The sequence below is a fragment of the Hippocampus guttulatus genome, chromosome 10 (assembly GCF_054856545.1).
Source record: "Hippocampus guttulatus isolate MCC_2025c chromosome 10, RoL_Hgut_1.0, whole genome shotgun sequence".
In the NCBI taxonomy this organism is placed as follows: Eukaryota; Metazoa; Chordata; class Actinopteri; order Syngnathiformes; family Syngnathidae; genus Hippocampus; species Hippocampus guttulatus.
This window is the reverse complement of record NC_141270.1, coordinates 10,286,442-10,313,158: the sequence shown is the minus strand read 5'-3', so window position 1 is coordinate 10,313,158 and position 26,717 is coordinate 10,286,442. Positions and strand designations below refer to the sequence as shown.

The 26,717-nt window shown below is 40.1% G+C and overlaps 1 protein-coding gene across 1 annotated transcript in view; it reads left to right on the top strand.

Moving 5' to 3' along the window:
* Nucleotides 1-1,018: 1,018 nt before the first annotated feature.
* The window catches only part of eys (EGF-like photoreceptor maintenance factor), a 141,193-nt gene continuing 115,494 nt past the window's right edge, over nucleotides 1,019-26,717 (top strand). The window contains exons 1-7 of the mRNA XM_086122554.1: nucleotides 1,019-1,165; nucleotides 10,520-11,316; nucleotides 12,365-12,481; nucleotides 16,135-16,328; nucleotides 17,854-17,984; nucleotides 20,585-20,699; nucleotides 22,948-23,107. Coding sequence (XP_085978680.1) covers nucleotides 10,569-11,316; nucleotides 12,365-12,481; nucleotides 16,135-16,328; nucleotides 17,854-17,984; nucleotides 20,585-20,699; nucleotides 22,948-23,107 — 1,465 coding nt within the window. The 5' untranslated portion in view covers nucleotides 1,019-1,165; nucleotides 10,520-10,568. The remainder of the gene's footprint in view (nucleotides 1,166-10,519; nucleotides 11,317-12,364; nucleotides 12,482-16,134; nucleotides 16,329-17,853; nucleotides 17,985-20,584; nucleotides 20,700-22,947; nucleotides 23,108-26,717) is intronic.

Genomic DNA, 26,717 nt, shown 5'->3' with positions numbered 1-26,717 from the left:
GATCCTGCCGACCGAAACTAGATACCCATTTCAAGTGCCATAATTGACAGGGAGACCAGCATACTGAGTCTGTATCTCGGCAATATGGCATCTCTGGTGCATCAAGAGCGATAAAAGAGATCACTTGAAATTGCTGTACATATTTATACAAACATGCCAGTCTCTGTATATCATATTCGGATGACAAATTAGACAGGCAGTACAAATTGCCTAAAAATGTGGATATCCCAAACTATATTTAAATGCAAATGTTCAATATCCTTGAAAACAAATTCCAACTTAAAAAGGATTCAATTTTGCCTAATTATTTTTGCTCTAACATCATCACTATATCAGTATCTTGAAAGAAAACTGTCATATTTGGGGGTCCGTGATTTGAGATCACGGACCAGCCTTTTACTCCACAGACTTCACTTTGCTGCAGGGGTGATTTTTCTTCCTTCAGAAACCTGCCAAGAAATAAGCAATAAAATGTACCGGTGTTTCTTATTTCATTTTGTTTGTTTGTTTCTTTCTTTGGGGTTTTTTTTCTTGGATTTTCCACTTCCAGATATCATAATCTATATCTTCAATAACATAAATTGTTTCAGGATTGTCAATCCAATATATAAAAGTATGATTATGCAAACTGGTTTAATCGTTTGGACAAAACAATTTATGCACTGCATGCATGTACCGTGCATAACTTTTAATTTGTTTACCTGCAATAATGGATCGCATATAAGAAATAACATCAGTCATCTGATTAAATTAAACCATAGCCAATGGTCCTCGGGTTTGTTTTTATGCTGCACATTTGTATTTGTTGTGCAAACCAATCTCTCATATAGTATGGCAAAAACTAATTTTTATTTACTGAGTTGTGACATGAGATGATGGCTTGGCTTGCCAGCTGAATAATTAGTCAAGCCTAATTGAATAATCAATCAGGCAGGCTCTATCTCCGCCCTGTTGTGCCCCAGAGGGCTTCTCCCTTACAAGCAGGCACGCCTCCGGTCTTCAGCGTCTGATCACATCTCCTAGCAACAGTTTCATCCTGTGCACTCCGAAATGGCTCAGCTGTCCAATTCCCCGGGGAGCTACACATCTCCATTCTGAATAAGAAACTCTGCAAAATGGTGCTGCAAGTTGGTCTCACAGGGCGAAGATCCTTTTCGACTTAATGGTGAGCATGTTTTCGACCAGCAAAGACTTTGTCTGATTGACAACAAGCAGAGAAGAGTGTTGCTCTGCATACACTAGCAGATGGCCCTACTAGTCAGATTACCCAGACATGCTAAATCCTCGGCCTCGCCTTCGTAAAAAGGGTCCAGACCCAGACGTCGGCCGGGTGTATTGCTAATCTGTTGTCTCAAGAAGACTTTTTTTTTAAACTCGAGGCTTACCCCTGATCAGTGCAAGAGAAGCAACATAGCTCTCAAATTCTCAGTTCCTTCCAAATCAAACTGATACAAACATCAGTTTCAATGGGATGCATTTGTCAGTCTCGTACCTGCACTCTTTTACTACGGAGCCACGTTGTTTTAACATGGGCAGAATGTGGTTTGGCAGTGTCTTACTGAAACTTCCAGATGCCACTGAAATAAACTTCTAGTGTCGGTGAAAAGGACGTCGCTTGGATGTACCTTTTCTACATTCAAGGTGCCTTCACAGATGTGTAAGTTAGCCATGCCATCACATATGCTAGCTTGTGTCCATAACGGTCCGGATGCGTCCCCCCCCCGGAGGCCCGGGATCACGACGTCCACAATTTCCAAAAGCAATTGGAAATGTGGACTCCTCATACCACAGACCACTTTTTCACTTTGCATCAATCCATTTTAAATAAACTCAAGCTCAGAGAAGCCGTCTGCGTTTCTGGGTGTGATATCCTTTCCACAGATGTTGTACTTCAAGTCTTAACTACTCACCTGCTGAATGAAGTATATACTGACAGCCTATATGTGCTCAAATTAAACACTTAATGCCATAATTGCAGGAGTATCATGCAACTAAGGGGTTTTAAACATTATGTATGGTAAAGCAGTGACGTTTGTAAACCTTTCCTACCCAGTGGTTATGCAAAGTTGGCAAAAACACTAAACATCTAATCTGTAATTGATGCAATAATGTGCCTAAAGCTGTTTGAAAACCACAAAGCAATTTTCTGGTCTGTGAGTGTACAACGTAAAACTAAATCATGATTATGCGACTGTGCCGCCTCAAAGATGGGCTCTATTTTTTAATGATTTATTTATTTATTTTGTAAAAATGAGACCAAAAAGGCGTATGTGTTTGAAAGAAAATATAGAAGATATATTGTATTTACCCGAAAGGAGGTGAGGGGGGCATTATATTGTAATGGCTCTCTGGCCAGAGTGCCAGATATACACAGAAACACAGTGGCTGCCACAACGAGGGGGCTATTGAAAGCATTGTGAGTCAACCAAAAATGAAGAGTTTTTCAAGCGAAAGTCACAGTGGTGAAGTCAATGCTTTAGGTGAAGCGATGTCGCTTGAGGCCCAAGCCTAATTTAGTCAATGGTTCAAAGTGTCTTTTAGGCATTCAGCCTTGGAAACATGCTGCTCTTTGAAATGTTCCATGTAGTTAGGAAAAGAAAGAAACAAGAAAGTACAGCAGGAAGCCAAAGGCCAAACTGTTTTATCGTGACTATTCCAGAATGAAATTCAACACAAATAGTTTGATTTTTTTTTTTCACTGAAACCTCATGCCTTTAAGGTTTAAGTTAGTTAAACAAGATTTATTATTTCGACATTTTGCGCTCCATGAGTTACCGGTACTTGTATTTTTAAATCATGGCCATGACATAATGACCGTTACATTGTGCAATGGCGGTTCTCAAAATTCTACCTGGCAAATCAATTGACATCTTCAAACGTTCCAGAATTATTCATGTTTGTTAGTTTCAGTTAATTTTCTTCATGTGTGGAATTACTGGGTCCTCATCTTTGCCAGGGCAGGAATGCCACAGATTTTGAATGCCTAATAATGCTCTTGCTAAATGAAGTTAGATACGATGGATGCTGTGGAATATTTGTTCTCACTTTTATACCAGCCACATTCTTCAATTGATTTTCAAATTTAGAGCAACAAATTTATCTTTGTCAGTTGGACAACCCCAAAGTTCACTAAAATTGAACAGTGTCGCCTGCAATGATTTTTGTCACAGCTTGTTATAACTGTTCTCTCGTTCCATTACTCTGCCATATTTCAAACGGATCCACTGTCAAAATGTCTTTATTTATTTATTTTTTATAGATTCTTTTTGGAAGAGCAATGGCACTATTTACTCACTGTGAAATGCTGTGTTTCCAGTGACTAATGTGTCAGCCGCTTTTAATGTGACTCAGCAGTAGAACGTATTGACAATCACTTTGGTGCCACTTATTACATCAGAAATAGTCCAATTGTTTGAGGGTGTTGCCTGATGGCGCTGGCGGTAGCATGTCTGCCTCACGTTCAAAAATGTGAGGCCTTTTTAAGTGAAGGTTGCATGCCTGCTTGCGTATGTTTTATCCTGGTGGCTTCCTACTACAGTCCAAAAACATACGTATTAGGTTCATTGAAGACTAGTAAATTGCCAATAGTTGTGAATATCAATGCTTGTTTGTCTCTGTGCACTGTGATTGATTGGTGACCACTCAGATGGGTGCGGCTCCAGCTTACCTTTGACCTTGAACAGGCACAGCGTTTGAAAAGGAATGGGTGGATTGTCCAATCAAGCACGCGGAGGTGCATCATCAAAAAGTGAAATTTAACACAATCCCTTCATATGATGCCAAATACGGTACACTAAGTTTTTTTTAGCATGAAAAAAAGCACAACTGCCTTCGACACAAACCCCATTATTGAATGCGGTGAACGACTGCTTGTGATATTTGTGTGCCCTTTTTCACAGTATTGTGACAAAGTAAAACTAAAAATAGTAACACGCATATTGCACGTTAGCAATACCACAAGGAACCTCAAGACTGATTTACATATGCATTTGGAACATGGACCAAGGAAAAACTATTTTGCACTGTGGCTGGGTCTTATTTAAGATGTAGTTTTTGATTTGATTTTTTTCTTTGCTGTTTGGTGGCATCATTAGAACCACCCCAGACCCCTTGCCCCATTAGATTTTAATTGCTATGTTCCATTATCCTCCGGGAACTGGGAGGTATTGACATTCTAGTTATATTTGGTCATTATAACATGGCTAAAACAACAAATTATGCCAGAGCCATTGTCTTCTCATTCTGAACTCCACCCCATTTCTTCTTGTGCTTTGTGTCTGTGTAATTGCACGTTGGACACAGACGTGATGATGGCAGCAAGCAGCTAGTGCTGCCTGTCTCAGGCTGGTCTACCATGCTGCCAGATTGTCCATACTCATCATTGAGTTTATTGCATCCAGCTATCTACAAGACTCTCGTTTGACTTTCTGACAACTAATTATGCCCTGTGAAACCTCGCATTCCTGTAAAACACTTTCTACACTGGCAGCATAATCCCTATCAGTTAAAGATTTGTTTGTACCGGGACCAGGCCTGCATGATGGAGCTATGGGCACATGCTGTGTATTTGTATTTTTTATTTTTTTGTCAAATGTTAATTGCAGTAGTTTTTGGCCAACAATGTTAAGTTTCTGCCCCACTGAGAGGGGCAAACATTTGTGACTGTCGGCAAAGGTAGCAAAATGTGCAACATCTTCTGCAGTTATGGAGGAAATGAGGACAATATTTGACCATCTTTTCAGTGAGAAGTCGGCATCAAAGAGTTTAATCTCACCCTGTCAAGGCACTTGCAGGGATACCAAGGTTTCACGAGGCCTCCACTGCCTGTCACGGACCAGAAGACCAAAGCTGACAGATTTTGTTCAAGACTCATGATTTTCACTGTCAACATCCAGGTTGTCGGAGTCGTGCGGCAGATCGTCAGCACTCATCATTGAGTTTGTTGCATCCAGCCATGTCAAAGACTCTATTTTGAATTCCCGACAACTGATTCTACGCTGTTTGCAATTTGATTCTCAGTCTGCCCCCTGTTTTGATCCCTTTCACGCCTGGATCTCATTTACTCCCTGCCTGGACCCTGGACTTCCACCCCCATAACAGCCCACACACAAACACCAGGACACTTTTTATCGAGCCGCATCTTTCCATCGCACAATAAGCTATCCTGCATTATGAGCTGCTGTTGGTCATAAACTGAGTCATAGTCATCACACAAAAGAAACGGATTCTCAAGGAAATTCCGTTAAAAATGTGTACAATGACATAAACTGTACTTTAATTCCATTTCCGGCCTCCCTGGGTGAAGTTTGCATGTTCTCCCCGGGCCTGTGTGGGTTTTCTCCGGGTACTCCGGTTTCCTCCCACATTCCAAAAACATGCATGGCAGGCTGATTGAACACTCTAAATTGTCCCGAGGTGTGAGTGTGAGCGCAGATGGTTGTTCGTATCTGTGGGCCCTGTGATTGGCTGGCAACTGGTTCAGGGTTGTTCTCGTACACATGGCCTTGGAATACTACATGTTTGTTTGTGATTTACCAATATGGCCAATATCAGGTTTGCTATTGTAATCAACAAAAGCCTTTCAGCAGTGAAGTCGACACAGTTGTTACTGTTCAAGGCTGAATAACTCACATGTTCATCAGTCTTACAGCAAATGATGCTACACAGTTTCACAGGGAGGACAAGTGATCGTCAATGTGACACAGGCGTGATGCTTCGCGAACGACTTTTCTCATGGCTGCACAGAGGCATCAATGGCTTGCAGCTGACTCTGGACATCAATTTGGATTGCAGTTCACTGGAATTATTAAGTGTGGGTGTTTATCAAGCCCATTCTCATGATTCTTTGACTGCGAGGCATATGTATTCAGAAAGAAAAAACATATTCAAGCACCACAGTGTATCAGAAAGACACAAAAGCAGTTAGTGGTCAGAGAAATGAGGTCTGGGCAAGTTGATTTACAGCGCCTGTCTTTATTTTACAATCCAATGATTTTCCCGGTGATTGTGTCATTTTTTCACAAAGAAAAGGTTGGACTTTTAGAACAGACTGACGTGTTGGTGAATTGATTCTGTGATGTAGTTCATCCGCTTCCTTGTGAGCTTTCACTTCCACAATTAATGGTTTCAGCATCTAACCGGCATTGGAAGTGATTTCCTGCCCCCATCTCCCCAAATAAAATAAAATAAATAAATGAAGGCTTTCTGGAGACCTTATTATGACAGAAAAGCCACAGACTTGGGCTGAGAGGGAGGCTGGCTACATGAAGGGATATTCGTTTCTGTCAAGCCTGCCGCACATGCTGGCAAAGAGAATGAGGGACACTGCACATGCAGTGCAGAGAGCAGACCAACAAACACCGTTCTGACATTCGGTTCATGCAGCTGTCAAAATATCTGAATCAAGTCAATCATGATGAGAAATTACTATGCACCAAGATGGCTTTCGACTGGATTTGTAGGAGCTGCCACCTGTGTGTGCTAATTGAAGTGTCATTAGTTACCCTTCTTGAGTGAGCAGCTTCATTGCTTCCTGCATTGTACTGTATTTATTTGCTCCAGAAAATATCAGCGATTGTTCCAGTTTGATGTTATGGGACCAACACTATTTATTTTAGCAACTTTAAAAAAAATGATAAATTAAGTATTTCGTCATCAAATGACTGTAGTGCTTTAAACACACTTTCAAAAGGAAGAGTGGAGAATGTTTAAGATCTATTTATAGGTCTTGACTCAATCGGTACAATTTCAATGGTGTTTTTCAATATTGATGAAGCTGTTAAAATGTTCAAATTCAAAGGTTTTCCACAAAGCAGTCAAATATCAATATAACCGGATTGCTCTATTTTGTCACAAAGCACGGCAACAAGTGATATGTTAGCTATTCAAATAAATGTGATAATAGTCTTCCTCACGGTGTCATCGGTCAATAGAGGATTTACGTTGCCTCCCTCGATCCGTTGTCTTCTGTGCACCGAGGTGGTTGGCATCCCAGAATACCAGAGTCTTCACAAAAGCATCACACTAACATGAGACAATTACTTGACTCTCACATTCCCGACTTTGCTTCTAACCCACTGGCCCTTATTACTCGAAGTATTGCTCCAACAGTTTAATCGCGATCAATACCAATATCTTTAAGACGTTAAAGTATCGATCTCAGGTCTCATTGTGTAGGTGCTATCCAACAGTGTGGATATCTGTGATTTCATGAACTGACATTTTCAATTAAAACTAATTAAGGTTGGTGATTGTGGTTTAGGGTCCCAAATGTATTACAGTAATCTGTGATTATGATGAAATCAATAAGAACGAGCATATATTTTTATTATTTCATTATAGTCAGTCTTTGGATCGAATGGATTACTGAACATACAACACACGAGGCCTCACATGACCCTTATCATCGTCTTGGTAAATGCTGGCAAAAAATTAGGTTGTGGTCTTAGTCTCTCCTCTGGCATTCATCCATTACTCATGCTGCTTGTAGATTTTGTTAGTTTGATGTGTTTGTGTCCCAGCTCCCTCTCTGATTTTGGAGTAGCTCCATCGTTGCCGTGGCCAGCTTGGGGATACATGCATGGGAATTCGGCAGCTGTACAATATATACGATGATGCACGGTATTATTGAAACTTTGTTGAGTAAAGAATAGGGAAGTCGTTTGTTACCAAATGAAGTACAGTACCAGTCATGATTTTATTGCATTAAATTTGTTTGAGAATTAGATGAAGCCTCGTTTTAGTACAAAAAAAGGCAATGGTACTTTTTACATATCTAAACTTGAAAACAGGTCAATTCAGACCCGAGAACAATATCAGGGTTAAGAGTGATCAAATTCTAATCCATATTGAGATCTGCAGTTTCCATGAAAAAGTAAACTTAGTAAATATCGTTCCTTTTCTAACGAACGGCGACAAGTGTTCTTCCCATCTATTGCTCTCCTAAATTTGAAATTTGTGGAATGCACATTTGTCCATTTTATTTGTCTGTTGATTTAAATTCCAAACGAAGCTGAACTGCTTGGCTGTCTGTACTGACCATGAACAAAGCCCTTTCCAAATACCAAACGAAGCTGAACTGCTTGGCTGTCTGTACTGACCATGAACAAAGCCCTTTCTAAACTAGAGACAAAAATTAACCGTTGGCACAGGATGTGCTTCTGCGTGACGACTACAGGTGTTCAATCAAGCACACAGTAATGTACTGCCGAGTCTGGTGAAAAGTTCTAATCAACCGAGCCTTTTCACAAACACACTCATTTTGGAGTTGAGTGCTGAAAAAGTGGGGCAAAACTACACTTGGAAAAATTACATTGCAACTTTCTGAATCCGTGTTCCTGCTGTGTCAAGAGGTAAAATCCAAAAAGGTGAGGGAGGCCTATTATTGACAGTCACATCCTATTGTCTTATATTTGAACAAAAAGGAATCAACCTGTTGGATGACAAGCAGCCTGCTCTTCATACGTGGCACCCGGGCTTCATAATGATATTTGCTGTTGCATTCATCACTTCTCTTGATACTGCAGTTCCACAGTCGGTGTTCATTATTTCTTTTCTTTTTTTTTTAAAGGACGCATTGATACTTTTTGTTTTAAATTGAGCACATATGAAAATGGCCTGAGGGTTAAAACACTGTGTAGTCTGCTTTAATTCATCTCCCAGCCAGGGACTGAGGTTCAGGCATCGATGTGGCAGAAAAAGAGTATTTTATCTGGCATTGTCACTCTCACTGCAGCAACGTTTGATCAGCTGAGGCTGCTGGGACACACTTTGTGGTCAGTAGCACTGTAGTGAAGGCACTCAGATGGCGAGTCTTCATGAACAGCTGAAGAATCAAGCGCACGAAGCGTCGGAGAAAAGAAACGTGTCATTTATATTTGTTTTATTGTGTTGGTCTCACAAAAAAAAAACACTTACTGTGTTTAATTTGACCTTTAAATAGTATTTCACTCAATTTGAACCCTTTCAGGGACGCGGTTACTGCAGTGGACAGGTTATCAGGTTACGGGGTGCATGAAAGGGTTCATGAAGAAACTAGCATTTTTTTTTTCCACTGTGATCTGAATTCTGGTCGCCTACTTTTAGTGCATACGTGTTAGCTTTGGCCCAAGATTCCTGCACACATTGTGTCCAGTGCTTGTCTAAAATCACACACTTGATCTTGAAAAAAATTATGCTATAGCTGCAGTCCGATTAAGAGGTAATCCACTGACCATCTTTTTACCTACTGTTCATGTGCATTGTGTTTGAAGGCAAACAGACAAAACTATGGGCAAAATACGATTCTTACTTTGATTTTTCAGCTTGCTTGGAACTGAGGCACTGCCCTTAATATGTTTTATCTGTGAAATCCTTTTCAAGTATTGTTGGCCTGATTGTGCGGATGTGAGCAAGACAAGCAAATGTTGCAAACAAATACCTGCACTTGCACGTTGGATTTCAAACACTCAGAGAGGGGCTGCAAAAATCACAGAGCGTGATTGATAGTCTTCCACTTCAGGAAATCTTTTCTTTGTCTAACCCCACACAACTGAATAAGCCCCATGCTCAGAAAAATGGCTCCTTACCTTTAGGGGACAACAATGGAGGCTTTCTATAGAGATTGTGACTAACGGCCTACTGCATATGCTTGATAAAATACCCATGTTCTACTTTGGGGGGAAAAACAATCACAAACAAACAATTGCTCAATCAACAGATACACATTTATTGCAATTGTGTTATTGGACGCCAATCAGTCAACGCTTTTAGTCTGTCACGCACCGTAGTTGCGCTTGACTTGGCTCACCATGCAGTTAATTAAAGGTGTATTCAGGCAAAAGAAAGACAATAGAAATACAGTGTGACTTAACAAGTCATTTCAAAAAAACAAAAGATGCTGCGGGTTATTGAAGTGGCCATGTTGGGGAAGTTACTTCCAAAGTGTAATCCTGTTCGTGATTGTCAGTTGCACATGATTAAAAGGTGTTCAACAAATCCAGATAGTTTGTTTATTTTTGAGGAAAACGTGGGAAAATTACTGATAGGTTTTTTATGACGCATTACTGAATTTTAATTGGTTTACCTTACATTGATCTGTTTTTTTCTTTCACTTTTCTATGCTTGAGTAACAAATTGCACATACCAAGACATACCCAGTCTCTGCCCTCTGGCTCCACATTCTTCTATTGTTGATGGTATTTGCAGTCTTTGTGTTGCTATGAATTGATTGATTTATTAATTAATTGGTTAACACTTATTCATTGCTCAAAATCCTTTTTGATTTCTGTTATTAACATACTGTTTTCACCGTCTTTGTGATTGCACAATATTGATTTTTACTCCGTGCACAGCACTTTGTTTGCAGCAATTGCTGGTTGAAAGTGCTGTAGAAATCAAGTTCCTTTTCAATTGAAGAGTTCTGAAGCTAGCTGTGAGATAATCCCTCCATCATATTCCAGATACTTATTTCAATTTTGAGAATGTTGTGGGAGGTGTCATCTCCAAATGATTCATTCAATGTTCTGTCATGGTCCCCCAGGTATTCCCAGGCACCTCTTCTTTCCTGAAGCCCGACAAAAGCAGAAAACATGAAGACGCCACCATTTTTCTTGATGACCATCTTTGTGAGCTGCATGATCCGCAAGAGCCTTTGCCTAACCGTTTGCAGCAAAGACGTGGCATTTGAGTGGCACCTGGACCAGATCCTCGTCCAAATGAACTTGACACTCATGGAGAACACGTGCGGCACCACTGATGACTGTTGGGGTTCCCATGGCGGAGATGACCTTCATGCAACATTTAACTTCCCACAGATTTGCCCACTTCAGTTGCAGCAGGGCGACAAACTGGTTCTCGTCACCGATGAGACACTGGCGTCATACGGCGTCAGCCTTCTCAACGTGTCGAAAGACAATTTTGAGAGTTGTTCTGCCGACGGGCTAGCAAGAGACCAGTTCGTTTTTCCTCGGCGCTTAAACACAAGAGAAGAAGTGGAGAGCAAGTGGCTCGAGCCGGGCCACCACTACTTCATTGCTCTGCATGACAAAGACACTCAGCTGTGTAAACACGGCTTGAGGCTCAATGTGCTGGTCAAGACACAACTATGCCAGGCCTCCCCACTGGTCCCACTTTGTTCTGGGAAGGGTATCTGTCAAACAGACAACCGGGAACCGACTTACTCATGCCGATGTCACCACCGCTACTCCGGGAGATTTTGTGAAAAATTTGACCCTTGTTTGGAAAGTCCTTGTAAAAACAAAGGGGTGTGCTTGAGTAGCGGCTCTGCGGAATCAAACCACGGGACGTACAAATGTCTGTGTCCTCCACATTTTACCGGTAAAAACTAAACCCAAGCATCACTTTTAGCATACTAACTTTTAAAAAAACATGAAGTGTAAAGTGAAATAAATAATAGCTCCAATAACTGTCACTTTCATTTCTTTCAGCCTGCATTCGTCCCTCTGATGCATTTTGATGACCTTGTTGCTTAATTTTCTTACTTAAGATACCAAATGTGTGCATGAATATTGGACAGTGAATGTGACAATGAAACAACTTTTGGCTTTGGAGGATTATCACACCAAACTGGATCAAAAGTCTGAAAATAAAAGCAACTGGCTGCCAACAAAAACAGAGGGTCTTTGATTACAGCCCAGCAAAATTCAGAATTATTTGGCATGAAATTAACTGCTCAATGGAGTGAATGAAGCGACACAACATTGACAAACTGCATTGCTTTTAATATAGCTCGTGTTACAGTTACTGTTTTTTTTAACTGACTCTACAGCTTTCCAATACATCCACAATATGTTTTGGTAAGTCTTGCTTGACTTGTTGCACAGCATTACCCGAGAGTAGCAGGTTCAAGACTCATTGCAGTTGAAAGATGAACTGCAGAGATGCCTTTGAGCAAGACCCTGAATTTGCAAATACTCAGGGTCACGACATAGTTGTACAGCCCCCACATTCTGCCGTCTCTCCTCAGAGTGCAAGAGAATTCACCCTCAGGGATCAATAAAGTATAATCATATAAAAATCCACGAGAAGGTTGGTGTGAGAATTTCTAACTTAAGATACCATGCAAGGCTCCAACTAGGATCCAGTGATTTATTCAGTGGACACATCAATTTAGTCAGAATTGAGCTTCTTATCAGTTCCACTGTTATTTGCAAAAAAAAAAAAAAAAAAACCAAAAAACTTGCATTTAAAATGACCTCTTAATCTTCGCCACCACTGTGTCCTCTTTATTTCTGCATAATCAATAATTTTGGGGGAAAAATGTAAATACAAAGCAGTCAATTTGAGTGCATCATGGATGCATCATCATGTATTTAACGCTCTGTTTCTTGTTTCTCAATCGTTCCCCCCCCCCCCTTTGTTTTAGGGACAACCTGCACGGAATTCATTGGGAAGGAAAATTGTGACAAATTATGTCCAAACGGGACGTGCGTTCAAGTGTCATCCGGCTCCGTCACATACATCTGTGGCGCAGAATTCTCAGGCAGGTATTTTCACACGATGTCATTTACCTCGAAAGCCTCGCTCTCAAGGAAAAGGTCAAAGCTGAAAACATTCTATCCAAGATCGGCATGTCCTTATAGGCTTTCAAGTGAGACCTAGTTTATTTGTCATCGTAATCATTGCAGCAGCCCCTTCAAACACTTGAGAAGCCAGCGTTACGACGGCTCATATACGGCTGGAAAACGCCACGAATAGCTGCTGGCTAATGGAGCGTGTCACAGTTTATAAAACACGGGTGTGCAGCCACTAATTTGATACTGCTGTGAGTTTTCTGATGTTATCGGCTGGCACATGTAGTTTCTTGATTGAAATGAGTGGGCGTAAAACGTAAATATATCTCTAATCATTTTAGTCGAGAGTGGTGCAGGCGCTTATACAACACGATGTTTGGTAGCCATTCGAATGAGATATAAACTCCATCTTTCCAAACAATACTGTACAATTCTAATTGACACCGTCACAGATGAATCTATTCAATTGAATTGTGATATTTCATATGCCATTTGTCACGTCCATCATGCTTTCCGCCCCCCCACCCTTTGGGCTGCAAAAAAAAAAAAAAAAAAAGTACAGTTCTCCTCTCTTACCGATGTGTGCACAGTTTCTTGTGAATTATGGCATGGCAATTAAGTGGCCTACACTTTAATCTCATGCGTAAACCTCCAAATTCATTAATGCTTGTGAAATTGTGACTGCTCTGTAAAATATTGTCAGATCAACTAAACATTCGGCAAAACCTTTGGATGTGCATAATATTATATTCTCTGCTTTAATGAAATTCATTTTGGTGAGGGGGGGTTAATTGCTGCAATCTCTTGCGTGTTGACTCCTCAGGGTGCTTTTCCATAGTCATGCTTCCCTGCTGTCCCATCAGCTTCTTGGGAGTTCTTTTGGAGCATTTGCTTCCTCCCGCTCCTGCTCTTCCTCTCCGCTGCAGTTCCTCATTAATCAAGCGAAGAGTTGGAGCCTGCTCCATTGCCGGCTGCCCTCATAGGCCAAAGTCTATGCGCACTGAATAATGAGCCAAGCTCGTGGGATGTTTCAAATGAGATTTCCTTTTGTTTTGACTGTCCTCCACTTTCCTTCTTGGCTATCTGTTTCAAAATATTACCTACCGTCCTCGTTAGTCCATTTTCATTTTGCTATGAGATGTTAATTGTCTTTATCTCGATCTCATTTTGTTAGCAAAATAGAATCGGGAACAAGTATGCAGTCATCACCCCTGTTAACCTATCAAATTACAGTAGACAGAGATACTGAGTCCCTTTTAAATTTCCACAGTTAACCACTGCGTTAATGAGGGGTGGTAATATGCCCTTTCAAAAGTAGCGAAGCATATTTGGTCATTTTGAGTTACCGTGTACTTTTTTTATCTGTTCCAAAATTTAAAAAAGGGAGGAAAATGTCATCTTACATATAAGTTCTCTGTAAAACATATGTCAAATTGTTTGTTCAAGAAGCATCTATGTGTAAAAACAAAAACTCCATTTATGGAGTGCAAAGTGATCTGTGGCTCAAGCAAGCCTTGAAGATAAATACAAGGAGATTAACTGCCACAGTGGAGGCCATGAAATGCCTCTGGAACAGGGCCACTTGTCCTGCAGCAGAAGGATTAAAGTAAATGTGCATAGAAAGATTCACTGCAATGATAAATGTACAGACACCTCTCGTTGAAATAAATAATTTCCCTGAAGAGTGTCACTGTGCACGGGCAGAATATCCTGTGTGCCAAAGTCAGAAAAGTCGATTTAGGGTAGGTTTGCCAATTACCAGAGGTGAGCATTTTACAAAATTTTGCCAGCCCATAATTCGTCATCCGTCAGCTGCCTGGGCACCCCTCCGTCATTTTTATGTCATCATTTTTTCGAGCCAAACCAAACCGTAAAAGTCAGTCTGCCAGTTATTTTAACTGCACTTCCATTATCGCTTCTGTCATTTACTCAAAAGTGAATGTAAAAACACACTCTCCTTGAAACTAGCCTGCAGATGAACTCCACACGTGACTGTTGAAGATAACTTCCAGATCCGAGACAGAAGTTAATTTCACAATCAAGGTGCGGCAAATTTTCAAAATGGATCCCTACGGAATTGGCGTCTCACGAAATTTGCACGATCCGGAAGCCATGGCCACTCTCAGACTTCACCGAATCGCGCCTCTTCGTCGGTTGCACCCATGCAGTATTTCAGGATTACGCATGTGTCAGTGTCAGAAGCCTAGACTGGGAGGAAACCGCCACGCTTTGAAAGTGCACAAGAAAGGCATGTAAGAAATTCACTTACCGTAAGCGCGGATGGTGTGTCTCTGTTTTGGATACAGTACCGGTAAATCTTGATGATGTGTATAAACTACTATCAAAACACTGTGGGTGACTTCGAATTGCATGGAACACATACAAGCAACTCTGAAGCAGATATACTCGAAAATATAACTTATTCCTGAAAGCTATTTATACATGACCTCATGTGTACATGATACTGTGGGGGAGCTTGACATAAACACATGAACAGACCACATATGCTCTGAAATCACTGAATAAACCATTTCGAAAGCTAAATAAAACATCACAATGTCTTCAAATTAAAAATATAAAGCTTTAGTAAGCAGAGAAAGATGCTCCTCAGTGTTTAGCGGTGCAGTGACTTCACCCAAAAGACAACACGGTACGGCTCACGTTGATGTTGACCCAAATGCTCATTTGTTCACCTGACTTCACCGAACGCAGTCACAGATCAACAATTCCTCCTTTGTCACACAAAACAAACAGTGCAACCAGACAAATGCATTAGTTTTGCTTTTTATGTAATCAACATTTTCCATGTTTTTCCATGCAGGTTTAAAAAAAAAACAAAAACAAACAGCTGATGACTTGTATGACTCAATAAAATATTGATTTTGTCTCTATCATTAATGTAGTACCAAGAACCGAGTATTTAAAAAATATATCTAAACAGTTTGGGTTTTTTTTTCTCTGTCCTATCTGGCTATGAATGCTTCCATAAGCTTAATAAACCAATTAGACCTGTTGCAATAATTATTTAATGGTCTAATAAATGTATCCTAATAAGAATTTCAGCCTACATAAAATGTTTTTTAAATACTGTATATAAAAAATGGATTAGCTGCCTTTTGATTCATTTCGGTTAGAAAAGTGGTAACGTGTTTTGAGTTATGGCGTCTTAGAATGAATTAAGTATGTAACTTGAGGTACCAGTTTATATGGTAAACTGTATTCATTCTCACAGTCGGAAATCAGATTTAGAACACATTTTCGTCAAGACCATGCAAATATTAGGCGTAAGACAAAATCACCTTAGGAATCATTTCATCTTGTGAACATTGATGTGTGGGGAGGCTTGACTCAAGCAGCAGGGAGGTCATCAATCTTCCATGACCGTGCTGAAGTATCCCTGAACCCCCCAAATGCTCCTATTGCCTCAGTGGGAGAATAAGGAAAGAGGATACACTGTGAAAGCGCGTTGAGTGCCTTGAAGAAAGAAAAGCGCAATTCAAATCAAAGCCCTTTTTCAATTACGACGGTTGATGCCCGACAATTTCCGAATGACATCACAGTCAACTCCTTTCTTTAGTCTGATCAACATTGTTACATAAAGATCACATTTTCTGTTTTGCAGACCCACCTTGTGAGAGAAAATCAACTTGTGATCCAAATCCATGCAGAAATGGAGGCATATGTGAGGAGACTCCCGCAGGTCCTGTGTGTCATTGTCCTGAAAGCTTCAAGGGCCTCTACTGCGACTCTGCACTCGCCGTTGATTGCATGTCAAACGCATGTCAGCAAGATCAAATTTGCGGTGCAAGAGAAAATGTAAGAACTTATTTTCCCTTGTTTATTTCCTGTAGCACATAGAAATGGATATATTTCCTATCTTGAAATAGGATCAAATGCAGCAACAGTTAATATTTCCTCCTGAAGATGAGCAATGGGAAAGAGTGGTTGCTGCAATTGAATGTTGTTCTTGATGCACTTTGTTTTTTTGCATGTGATTGTGTTTGAAAGCTGCTCTGCGGCTTTTTCACCAAGGATGTAACGATACACATTTTGACCAATACATTGCGTATCGATATAAGGCCTAACGATTTGACACAATGTGATACCGCTTTTTTTGACTGATATGATAAAGACGATTTCGATCTAGTTGGACAATGAAACAATAGTTTTTCTGTAAATAAATCTATACTAATTGAAGGTAATTCCAAATGAACTCAATAGAATGATGTTTCATTGGATTTTATTGTAAAACCGATTGCGATTTGCTGATTGCAAAATGAAAAAGAAAAAAAATTGATACCGTATATGGAACACTGTTCTGAAAACTGTAAATTACTTGGGGAAATACTGATCCTGCTCTCATGAGCTGAGCAGAGTTGTGATTTAAGGTTTTGGTGGACCTCCCACTATTTCAAAAGGGGCCCGGCACTTTTTTTTTAAAGTTTGGAAAGGACTGCATGCTTACGGTATGATTCACAACAGAAAATAGGCAAAAAAATGCAGATTTTTTTTGTTTGTTTGAGTATCGTCTGCATTCTGGTATTGTGTTTCACTAAATTAACGAAAAGTGCAATCTATCGCTGAGAAGCGCAGTGGAAAATCTAATAATCACACTGTTGGGGAAAAAGGCTGTCGAACCCCTCATGCTGAGGCGCATGCACTGGCAAAACTCATTGACCTGATGTCCATCTTTTATTCTGAAAAGCGCATCCTAGATATAGCTTATAGAGGTATAAATCAGGTTTCCTGCCTAATTTGGCTGCACTGTTGTTGTTGGAAGTGGCTTTTCATTTTGTTACCACTTAATGCAATCACTGGAGGATCAAAGAATTCTATCATCAGAGACCCCTTGCTTGTGTTTTCTGCAGCAATACCGGATCTTAAATGGGCACGGTACATCTTGGACACACAACTAAGTGGACATTTAAAGAGATGAATATTTCAAATGGAAAAAGTCGGTGTTTAGAAATATCCTATGAATGACAAGTGACCAGTCTTGAGTAGCCAGCCTGAAAATAGTGCGAGTTGTCCTTCTCTGCCAGCGAGCAACATTGAAACATGCTAAATGATAGACAGTTTCAGTCGATATGTTGCCTTCTCACATCACATCACACAAAATATGTTGCTTATTTTCCAAATTGTCTTACCATTGGAGCGTTTGAATTTCGAGGTTCCCTAATCTCCTTTGAATATTAAAATGTGTACAAATAGTTACTTTGGAATTCACTCTAACATTGACTGAAGGCACAATTTTACCATTCGAGAAAAAGATAGCATTCAGTCATGTGTGAAATCCAGCCTTGTTTTCACATGACCTGGTTTGTTCTGGCCCTGTGTGCAGGCTTCTGAATGTGCGTGCGCAGATGGTAAAGTGGTCCCAGCATGCAAGAGAGAGCGGCGGAACGTGTGCAGGCCATCACCGTGCCTCAATAATGCCACCTGTGTGTCCAGGGGACGTGATTATGTGTGCAGGTGAAACACAAAACACACACAGGGATCCAACACTGACTGTTCTTTCTTTGTAACTGCTTGAAAATACTCATGCTTGATACAATTTGACCACATTTTGTCACAACCCTTCAATATGAACACAAATGTTTCACTTGAATACTGAAAATGACCTCCTGTGGTGATATTCAAAATACATTTTATAATAGTGAATATAACAATGCTTGCGAAATAATGTCCTGCCTGTGTCTTTAAAGCCAGGCTGAGTTTATTTCTATTTCACAAGTTAACATCTTTCTTTTTAACGACTGACATGGCACTGTTGTTTATTTTGATACTCAAGTGAGCATCAAATTGTTTAATCAATTGATTAAAAAAAAAAAAAAAAACCTTGCATCCTCTGACAGTTTTAGATGAACTAAAGTGCTCAGCTGTGGCCAGGGGTGGAGGGCGACCAAAAATCCACCCGGGCATTTTCGGCTAAAATCAGCTCCTCGTAATTAGTGGAGCACAACTACTAGAAATGTATCTGCGTGTTTCCCAATGGAATGTATTTTACAGTTATTCCAAAGTAACTGTGGTGTGGTGCACATACATATACAATACAATGCACTCTGTATATTATGATTAGGTTTAAACTGCATGTCGAATATATTTGTGCTCAAAACTCATCACATTCTAAGCAAAATGTACCGTTGAATTTTCTTTTTTACAACTAAATATGAGGTCCTTTCAATATGCACTTGAAACCAGTGAAATAAAACTTGAAATATCATGTCCTCTTGAAACATTTCTTTCACGTCGTAACACATTGTTCTTTCAGATTCTAATGTTCATGTAGGTAGCATTTTTCTTCTGTTACATTCTTCTTGTAGATTACATTTTTCCATTCTCCGCACCCCTGCTTGGTAGATACTTATCAAACCTTATTGTAACACAGGCAGCATATTCAGTGTAGCGATTTATAGTTCTTTGTAGTGCCGTTGAATAACACTGTACAATTTCAGCCAAAATGGATACCTGTGACGAGGAGAGAAATGAAGTTTTTAAGGCTCGTATTGCAAAATGATTCAAGTAGAAGCCTTACATGGAATATCTTGATCATTTAGTCACTGATGGTGTCAAGGGTACCTCACTTATAACTTTAATGCAGGCAGTGTGGGCTCACTTCACACTCACTGACTGTGTGATTGTATCTCTGCATTCACAGTATTTGCGTCCTGTGATTCACTGTCAACCAGTTCAGTGTGTCGTCTGCCTTTCGAGCGAAGTCACCTGGGATGTTCTCCAGCTCCCTACGACCCAAAACCGTGTAGTAGTGTAGCTATCCACCCACCCATTCATTTTCCAATCCGCTTATCTTCACAAGGGTCGCGGGCGTGCTGGAGCCTATCCCAGCCGTCATTGGGCAGTAGGCCGGGTACACCCTGAACTGGTTGCCAGTCAATCGCAGGGCACACATAGACGAATAACTATTCACATTGACACTCACACCTCGGGACAATATAAAGTGTTCCATTAACCTGCAATTCATGTTTTTGGAATGTGGGAGGAACCCAGAGTACCCGGAGAAAACCCACGCAGGCACAGGGAGAACATGCACGCTTCACACAGGAAGGCTGGAGCCAGGATCGAACCCTGCAGCTCTGCATTTTGAGGCTAACGTGCTAACCAGTTAACCACCGGGCCGCCTGTGATGTAGCTAATGAATGCGTATTTCTAACATAAAAATATGTATGCAAAATTGGAGGTTAATTTACTGAAGGGAACGTAAAAGTAAGGAAAAGAAAACTATCTTTAATTCTTAATTATTTTAATTCGGGTCATTGCTGCTGTAGTAGTGGTTAAGTCAGTTGACTTCAGTGCACGCATTTGATTCACATTCAAATCTCACTCTATGATTGTGTGTTTTTATACCCTCTGGTTGACTCAAACATTCCAGGGTTTAGCCCAAAATCAGCTGGAATAAGTTCAACTACCCGAAACCCTGAACAGAATTTAAAAAAAAAAAAAGGGGGGGGGGGGGGGGATAGATGTCATGAGAGTCAGGTATCCGTGCAGGTAAATTATGTTTTCATACTGTAGTGTTTGTATAAATCGCATTTTCCATTTAGGTCCAATTCATTGATTGACAATTTTTTTTTTTGAAATCGCCAACTTATTTCAAACATTTCTCAGCTGAACTTTCCAGGTAAAGTTTCTAGACAGTCTTAAAATGATCTCCCCCTCAGCAAGTCTAAATTCAACCGGAACCGCCACAAAGCTCTCTGCATGTTTCTAAATTCCCATAATCTAAAGCACATACTATACGATATATTATATGTCAGTCATGAAGTAATCAACTAATCGGACTCAATATTAACACACCAGTCTTAATAAAAATGGAATTAGAAGACATACACTGACTGACAACTATCAGCTGAACCCTAAAGATCCCATACCATGAATTATATGTAGAGAAATCGCCATTCATATCTTTTTAGAAGCAGAGTGTTTGATAAACTCTTTCATTCGTACAACAAAGTAGAAAAAAATGTATGAGTCCAGACACTGTAAAAATATAGCTTGTTAGCGCCTGAGGCTTGGGGTGAAATGATTTTCTGACACTCACCTCTTTTCCACAGATGTCTGCGGGGCTTTTCGGGGAAGAATTGTGGAGAAGTAATTGACTACTGCCGCCTGCTCAATATCAACTGTCTAAATGAGGGATTGTGTTTGAGTGTAATTGCCGGATATCAGGTGAGTAATTTAATGTCTCGGTCATAATCAAATATTGCGAGGCCCCAGAAATATGTCTCATGTTGCACCTGGAAGGATCATGTGAGCTTCTCTAATTCGACATTGATTAGTTTGATTGTGACAGATGCCTCAAATTAGCTGTGTGTATTCATGACTTGTTTTTTATTCCAGCTGAATACGAAAAGTGAATAAAAAGAGTGTTTAGTATATCTAGTTTTTAAAACCCACACGCAACATTCACATGTCACATGGTCATTCAAATGTTGTTCCATCTACTGTATATCTGCTCTCACACAAAAAAAAACGGTCACTATTTGGAACAAGCGAGTGGAAATTAAAACAATAAAAGGAGTTTTGGTAAACAAGTCCTTGCACGTTACCCATTTCATCCCTATAAGCACTTCTCAGCCCTGATGGTCCACAGTACTGTCACAGCAATATATCACAATATATTGCAGCACAATGTCGGCTTCGGAGCACTTCTTGAAGTCAGCGTGGATGTGGAAATTCTGCAGTTCAATAAACGCGTGCACATGCACAACATTAAGCGTTCTACAAAGGTGCACCCCAGCGGTATTGGATAAAGTCAACACCGGTCTTTGCTTTCGAAGAGTTGAGGCGATGAGTGTGGATATTTTTCTTTATGCACCCACGTCATTCCACTTTTTTTCTGAATGTTGGGGTTATGTTTTGCAAACGGCAGTTGAACAACTGGACCTTTTCTAATGTGGAGAACTGTGGTCCAAAAATGTGTTTCTCAGAGTCAAGAATGAATTCTTGCATATTACTGTGGAGGCGCCAAATGCCATCCATCCATCCATCCATTTTCCGAACCGCTTGATCCTCACTAGGGTCGCGGGGGGTGCTGGAGCCTATCCCAGCCGTCTTCGGGCAGTAGGCGGGGGACACCCTGAATCGGTTGCCAGCCAATCGCAGGGCACACAGAGACAAACAACCATCCACGCTCACAATCACACCTAGGGACAATTTAGAGCGTCCAATCAGCCTGCCATGCATGTGTTTTGGAATGTGGGAGGAAACCGGAGCACCCGGAGGAAACCCACGCAGGCCCGGGGAGAACATGCAAACTCCACACAGGGAGGCCGGAGCTGGAATCGAACCCGGTACCTCTGCACTGTGAAGCCGACGTGCTAACCACTGGACTACCGGGCCGCCCTGCGCCAAATGCCAGACCAAGTTTGCAAGCAGACACTTAGTATGGCTGTCAGATGCATAGAAGTGAGGAAAGTACTTTCATAGGATATAACGTGACCGTATGCCAACGATTAACCTTTTTTCTTATTATTCTTTTGTTTTGATTCTTTTGATTGATTATTATTTTTCAATTTTTTTTTTAAATCTATCAGATTATTAGTGGGCTAAATATATTTACAATTAGATTAAAAACAAGTTGCACAAGGCCAGGCGGGGGCATTGCAAGCCAATTCGCCGACACTGTTGCAACATTATAAACTAAAATACTGCATCGGAACGTCAGCACTAGAAATTGATACTGTCGCTGATAGACATCGAAGATCCAGATCTCCATTCCGAGTTAGAACTTTTTATATGTGACATAAATTTTATCCTCCAAGTATTGTTAAAAGAGCAAATCTAAATGACCACTGTCATTTTTTTTTTTTATATATATTTGGTTGGCCTGTTCCTCGCCATTCTGTTCATTTTGTGTCGACGCGAAGATTCACACTGGTGTCAGATTTGGAGCAAATAAATGACCCAATTAACGATGACCTGATATGATCGTGGCAACTGTAGTTGACAATGTTGGATAACGAACATCGTGTTTTTAGAAGATAATCAACAGTAAAAGTCAAATTTCACTGAACTCAAAATCTAGAGGGAAAATCTTCAATTAAGTCTTCAAATATGCTAATTCCAATCAGAAATATCTACATTTTGACTGCCTTTTAAACATCATATGGTTAGTGTTAAGTTTGTGTTATTTGGTTAGACACAGTATTGTTTGAAGAAATGTATTCCTAGTTACATTGACATTGTAATTGTAAGAAATCATTCATTGTATAATCACTGAATGGGGATGTCATCATTATTGGTTCAGAAATTCCCACCCCACCTCCATAATCATAAATCTCAGGATCCCACTGGAGATGAAGAGCCTTCAACTCCAGCCAGTTACCACTATGCTCAAATCCAGCGTTGTCGAATGGAACAAAATTAATGAGTGGCACACCTTGTTAAATTTACCTCCACGCTGGTTTTCCTGCAGTGTATCTGTTCACCAGGATGGATGGGAGAGTTTTGTCAATACGTGAGCAATGCCTGCCTGATAAAACCCAACAGATGCTTGAATGGAGCCACGTGTATTACAGCAAGCCAGATGTCGTCTCCTCCAGAGTACGTGTGCAAATGCGCAAACGGATTCACAGGTGAGAGAGCTTTGTCTTATCTGTCCTCACCAGAGCACGTCATTGATTGAAGGAAATCAGGAAGATGCTTCGAAAAAGCTGGAATCCAGAAAACAGTGGATGTTATTGAATATTTTTAATCCATGAAGACAGAATTGAATTGTACATGTAAAAAAAGCAGTTCCGACATTTCTTTTTAAATGTAATATGCCATTTGGTTTGTGGCATGAATGATGCAAATGTGTGCACGCAATGAGAGTGAGTAAATGCTTTGACTTTCATTTTCTCATAGTGGGCCTTCATTTTGGTATTCAAAACCAAAGTCACACAACATTTAGGAGTTCATACATGTCTGCTTGAAGTACTTCAAATGAGTGGGCATCAGTAAGTTGACTTATCATACACTGTACACCACTGACCATTTCTTAGCATCATATTTGACTCAAAGAATGTAGTCGCAAGTCTTATTGAAAAGTAAATATCTTGGAACTTCTAGGCTACACAGTCCCTATGATGAGGCTGAGGACTTTTTGAAAATCAAATCTAGTGTGTCCTGCACTTGACTCTTTTTTAGCTGCTTAATGTTTTTATCTGTTTATCTGCTATTTCATTTGCGATCAATGTCTTTAAATGGAAACTGAATTGAGTCTTGATAAAATTTCCCCACGAAGCCCAACAAGGACTCGTAGTCCTCAACCGTGACTTACGATGACTTAAATAAAGTTAAAGGTTGAGATGGAACATGTGGATGACAATTCTACCTAATTAGGAAGTCTCTGTGACCTCTAGCAGTGTAAATATATCACACGGAGGCCAACATTGTTGTGGAAGTTGAGGTTCCCGCTGTCATGTTTGCAACAAACTGTGATTAAGTGCCCGAAAAGATGGGCCTGCTCCCAGCTCAAGGTCTCTTCTTGTCAGTGACTTTTTATCCCGAACCTCACTACGCAGGTGGAAAATACAGCTAAGGGGGAGGAACATACTTGAACTCCAGAGGTTCCACTTAATCTACCTGCTTGTCATTTGAAGCACTGCTGCCAATACATTTCATCTGGCAAACCACTTCTTAATTAGCTATCATCTTAGAACAGGGATACAAATATAAGCGACACCACCCTGCTCTAAAAAACAAACACGCGACACAAATCCAGAGGGGTGATTATGTAAAGTCTGAATGGAAAACTGTTCATGCACATCTTTAAATAGGTTGGAAAAGACGACTCGTTAGAAAAACGACATCATTATAAACCTGAATAGAAATGGCATGCCGCAGTTTCAAAGCATCATCTATTTGGTCATTGCCGTGCTGTCATACTCCATTATGCAGAATTATGTATGAAGAGCAGTTCAAGACAAACTTGGCCAAAAAATATGTTGCTTTCAGATGAACTCATTTGTCATGTTACATATCCTCAAAAGCCCATTCTGATGTTTTTTCATGATTCATTTCTCCCCTCTGTGTTTCCACGATGAGGCAATATGCTGCCATCTTAGATTTGCTTCTGCTTCGTTCACTTCATAAGGTTATGTTTGAGTAACGTAGACACTAAGGGAGACTATACAGTGTAAATTCCTGTAGAAGCATTCATGCGTTCACTGGTTATGATCATGCCATATATACTTTGTGTGTGTGTTTATATATATACAGTATATATAAAACACAAAAAAAATTACTTTCATATATAATTTCTTTTTTCTCCCCACAGTGCATTGTTGCATTCCCTGATCTCGCGTTAAGCCCTGACACACTCACCTATCAATCAAATAAGCCCTGAAATATCACGACATGGACAACATTTTCCACTTCTTTTTCCTTGCTAAAATCTCTTGCCACTTCAGAAATCGAAAAGTATCTCTGTCACTATATGGTAGGACTTAGTGATGGATAAAATTCTTCATTTTCCATTATCTTGGAATTTCTTTTTTTTTTTTTTTTTGCCTCCTGAATTTTCGATCCACACGACATAAAAAGGCCAATTTAATTTCAAGCAGTGCCTTGAAAACCCCTCACTGTACTCTAGCATAGATCATAACTCTGGATATACTGATCAAGCCCTGGTATGGAGGTTTTATTTAGCGTGGATTTATTTTCCACACTGCAGAAAAGAAAGAGAGAACAAAGAAGAAAGAAAAAAAAGAACATATCAGTGCATTATGAGAGGTGCCCTGACTGGTCCATCAAATATTGCAGATGTATATCAATGGAATGATGCAGCTTTAGTTACCACAGCAGACACGTCCCTTTATTTGGTTTCTTTATTTTCTAAACATGCATTATTGGGTAGCAGAGCTGAGCGAGCAGTCGCAGCTATCCCAGCTGACTTTAGGTGAGGCTGTGTACTTGTCACAAGCCAATCACGGGACATGGAGGACAAACAACACACTTGAAAACCCGCATGAGCACGGGGTGATCATGCAAACTCTACACAGGAAGGCATGAGACAAGATTCGATCTGATTTGAAGATGCCAAAGTTGACTCTGAAGCAGACAGACTAGGGTAATCACAAATACTCCACCGTGGTGCCGTACCTCGACCCAGCCATGTTAAAATGGCAACATTATGACATAACTAATTTACCTTTGTGTAAGATGAAGCAAAGAACGCAGCGGAGTTTGTACCGTATATAAAGAGCTGGAGCATCTACTCTGCTGATGATATTCATTTTGCCATTCTGTTGTTGCATGAAAGCACGGCTGTCATGGTAGGATGTTTATTTATTTATTTATTTATTGTGCCTTCTGTTATTGAAGAGAGGACATTTTGAATTAATAGCCTGCATTGGAAGCACACATCCCCACCCGCTGACAGTGTAAGAGGACACGTCTGCTTCCGAGCTTTTGCGGAGCAGTGAATAACCCATCTCTGCCAAGCAATATTCAACTTTTCTCTGGCCTTTGTGTACCTCTTCAACTAGACTAAATAAAGACTTTTTTTCAAACTTGTCCCAATTCAATTGAAGCTAATTTGAACAAAATCAATGACCATTGCAAATGAGTAATGATAAAAGTGCTACTCATAACTATTTGAATCTAGACCATTTTATACAAAATCACAATTAGTGGTGCATTGTAACAAAAGAACAATAACATCAAAACATTACTAGAGCATTAAAATTAGGTAAAAAAAAAAGATGCAATTCCAACACTTCCTTAGTCTTTCAAAATTCACACAATTTAATATTTTTTATTATGCTGCAGATGAAATTTTGGGACATCATAAATATCTGCTTGGAAAGTAACTAACTTCATGTTGAGAGCAAATAGTATCTACCCACCATTTTCCAGGCGGAACTGCTTATATTTAATGGTCGTGTGTTGCATAACATGTCAATACAGGTAAAAGTCTTGATGAGTTGCACTACTTTTGTTTGACATCGGGTTACTGGATTTTGGTCATAGGAGTTCAATAAGCTAGCAATATTTCAATATAATGTAATGCAATGTAAATCACTTGACAGTTATTTTAGTGGTGATTTTTCTAATACGGAAATAAGAAGCCGGTTACACCGAAATACCGCCTTTCCCCCTATATCATTTTTGCCATTGAAATTTTGTAAAAAAGGAGTGAGATTGTGTATTATTATTAGTAGTAGTAGTACTTATTATTAGTATTAGTAGTAGTAGCAAAAA